General features: G+C 37.8%; 1 protein-coding gene across 1 annotated transcript; it reads right to left on the reverse strand.

The window, feature by feature from the left end:
* Positions 1-241: 241 nt before the first annotated feature.
* On the reverse strand, positions 242-2,076 carry LOC138891906 (uncharacterized). The gene is made up of 2 exons (XM_070175593.1): positions 1,371-2,076; positions 242-411 (listed from the first exon to the last, which is right to left on the reverse strand). Exons 1-2 carry the CDS (start codon positions 2,074-2,076, stop codon positions 242-244), a joined length of 876 nt encoding a protein of 291 aa, XP_070031694.1.
* Between the last annotated feature and the right edge of the window lie 1,168 nt (positions 2,077-3,244).

The raw sequence follows: 3,244 nt of genomic DNA on the forward strand, positions 1-3,244 counted from the left end.
AGCATCATTATTGATACAGTTATTCTCTAGAAAGTCGATGAGGAGATGTAAATCCATTTTCCATGTTCCTATTGTTTAGTGTTTCCAGCAGCAGTCCCTTGTTCACTGCCTTATATTTCGAAGAAGCATTTGTTGATTCCAGAGTAATGTTGAAGATCTGTCGAGGAGAGTTGTTGAACCACTCCCAAAATGAGCATGGTAACATGGTAATACCACTAGGAAGTTGAAAACCAACTAACATCTAACAATTATCTTCAGAATAGTAGCTTCCATTGAACATGTGCTTTCCACCTTTGACGTTGTTAATGCACCTGATGAATGCATACCCGCTATAGTACCACATGCTTGTGATATAAGGAAAATATAGTGTTCTCTCATCTCCAGATTGAGCATGCATACACACTAATACCACTGAACAATGATAAAACACTATACTATTTTAAACAATAACAGATTAAAGCAACAATTTTTGTAGCATTTGGTGTGAACAGATGTACTCCAATTGACATTTCAACTCTACCAATTCATAGACCAAGTGTCATATCATATGTATAGCCTGACACTTATAAAATATAGTAAAACAGTCCCATGATGTAGCTGATCAGTGTGGTGATATCTTCCAATTATGTGCACCTTTTATATACTGAAAGCTGACTTGTTGAGGTATGATGTTGTACTGATTATTTGTAATGTCAACAACCTTCTGTATAATTTCCTAAAAGGATTTATCCTATCTCTGGTACCTGCACACTGAAGCAAACACATTAGGCAGTAATATTGTGCTCCCAGATTCCTGTGTGTGCTGGGAGCTTTGAGGCTACTTGGATGGTGAGTGATGGAGAGTGGTTGAGTAATGAGAGAAGCTAAATTCATGCAATGTCTTCCCACTATCAGCATCAGTTGTTAGTCTCTATGGGTGTAGGCTAATTGTTGTATTGAACATGTTGATATGGATGTAGTCCCAGTAGCCAATAGAAGTCAGTGTCCCAGATATATTTTTTTATGTTTTTGTAGCAGCAACCAACCTTTCATTTGTAGCTATCAAATAATTATGCCAACTGGAACCATAGCATGAGAATGTGAAGAAAGTAAGGTTGATTGGGGTTTCTCAACATTGAAAGAGTGAATTTGAAAGTGTGCCAGCACAATCACAATCAGGACTAGCATTGATGATTCTTATCTCTGGTGTTCTTGTGGCCAATCAGTAGTGATCCCATATATCCCTGCAATATGGCACTGAATGTCTTAATCAGTGTGGTATATCCTTTTTGCTACACTTACCCTAATGTTAGGGATTTGTGATTTATCCATGTTGATGAGTGTCTTTGCTGCTGTAGGTAGACTTTCGAACGAGTGAAAAATGGAATTACCTGCAGAATAAAAAACCAAGTTAGCTAAAAGGTCAGCAACAACATTTCCTTCTCTGAACACATGCTGAAATAGGACATTGTAGTTGTTCTTGATCTCTTTTATCTTCTTCACATCTGCTCTTATTGTCCATGGGCATTCCCATTCTCCTTCAATGATCGTTTTCATTACTAAAGAGTCAGTTTCCATGATCAGAGGATGAAGTTGTTTATCCACACAATATAACAAGCCATGTAAAATTCCTTTTACTTCAGCAACTATATTGGTTGTGTGCCCTATGTCTATAGCTTCAGCATATAACAAATCTCCAGAACTATCTCTTATGCAGTAGCCATAGGAACTAGGGCATGGGTTCCCTTTAGATGCCCCATCAGAGTTGCATTTGACCCAGCCTGCATTGGGCAGATGCCAGGTAACTCTTCTGCTAACTACATAAGGCTTGTAGCTCTCAAAGTATCTGATCATGTCTATCCACAATACTGGAATGTTTGTCAGCCAAGGATATCTGAATCTTGCCAAGAAGTAGAGTGTCTTATTCACTTCACGTATTACCCTCTTTTCTGAAATAACTCCCCCATGTTTCATGTTGTTTCTCCTCTTCCAAAGTTCCCAAGTGATAATGGCCGGAGTTGCTTGGAAAAGTGCCTTTAACTTTGGGCAGCATGGTTCATTCCACCATGCTCTAATGACTTGGTGCACTTGTACCATGTTTATTATAATTCCAGCTTGTTGTAAGAAGGTTTTTCACACTCTGTCTGCTATTTCACTCTTCAAGAAAAGGTGTTGGTAGGAGTCTTCATTTGGAGTTGAGCAACACCAACACTTAGAGACTATGATGTATCCATTTCTTATCCATAAGTCATCAGCGGGGATCTTCATTTTCCATAGTCTCCATAGAAAGAAAGAGAAGTTGAAAGGTAAACCTTTTGTCTACAAGTTGCATAATTCTGAGTTATTTGCTGCTCTATGTCTCATAATCCTCCATGTACTGTTAACAAAGAACTTGCCATATGTAGTTGGCATCCATTAAGGAGTATCCCATATTTCAGTAGTCTGATCAAATGGCACATTGTGCCTAATGTAGTCTGAGATATCTTCTGGAAAGTTTTGATCAAGTGTTAGATCATCTCAGGTATTGCCATTCCTCAGTTCTGCCACTTCTTAAATTTCTTCATTTATGTTGAAATCTTGAGGGAGCACATGATATAGAGGTCTAATACCGGTCTAGTTCTCATGCCAAACACTTGTGTTATCACAATTTAGTTCCCAGAGAATTTCATGTTCAATCTCTTCTCTAGCTTCTAACATTTTTCTCCACACATGGGATCCTTTTCTGTATTGTACCATGGCAGGCATTTCTTTTTTGCAGTATTTGTTCCACATGAAATTGGACAATAATTATTTGCTGGTTCTGAATCTCCACCATAGTTTTGCAAATAGTGATTTGGATACATCAAATAATGATTTTAACCCCATTCCTCCTTCCTCCTTAGGTAGACACATGTTCAGCCACTTGCTCCAGTGTCTGCTTCTGCCTTCTTCCTTAGTGCTCCAAAAGAATCTGGCAAAAGGCTTATGTAAGTGCTTGAGGACATTATTAGGAGGATCCATAACTGAAAGAATGTGAGTAGTTAGACTTTGTAGCACATTTGTTATAAGAGTTGTCTTTCCTCCAAAAGAAAGTAATTTCCCTTTTCCAAGAATGTAATTTTGCTTTTACTTTCTTGATAAGATCATTGTAGTATGCCTTCCTTCTTTTATTGTAGAAAATTGGACACCCAAGGTAATTAAAAGGAAAGCTTCCTTTTTTAAAACTTGTAAAACAACCAACTGAATGTACTAGGTTCCTTACTACTTTGTCATGTGTGTAATAAGA

This window comes from Nicotiana tomentosiformis, chromosome 1 (genome assembly GCF_000390325.3).
Source record: "Nicotiana tomentosiformis chromosome 1, ASM39032v3, whole genome shotgun sequence".
NCBI classification, from domain to species: Eukaryota; Viridiplantae; Streptophyta; class Magnoliopsida; order Solanales; family Solanaceae; genus Nicotiana; species Nicotiana tomentosiformis.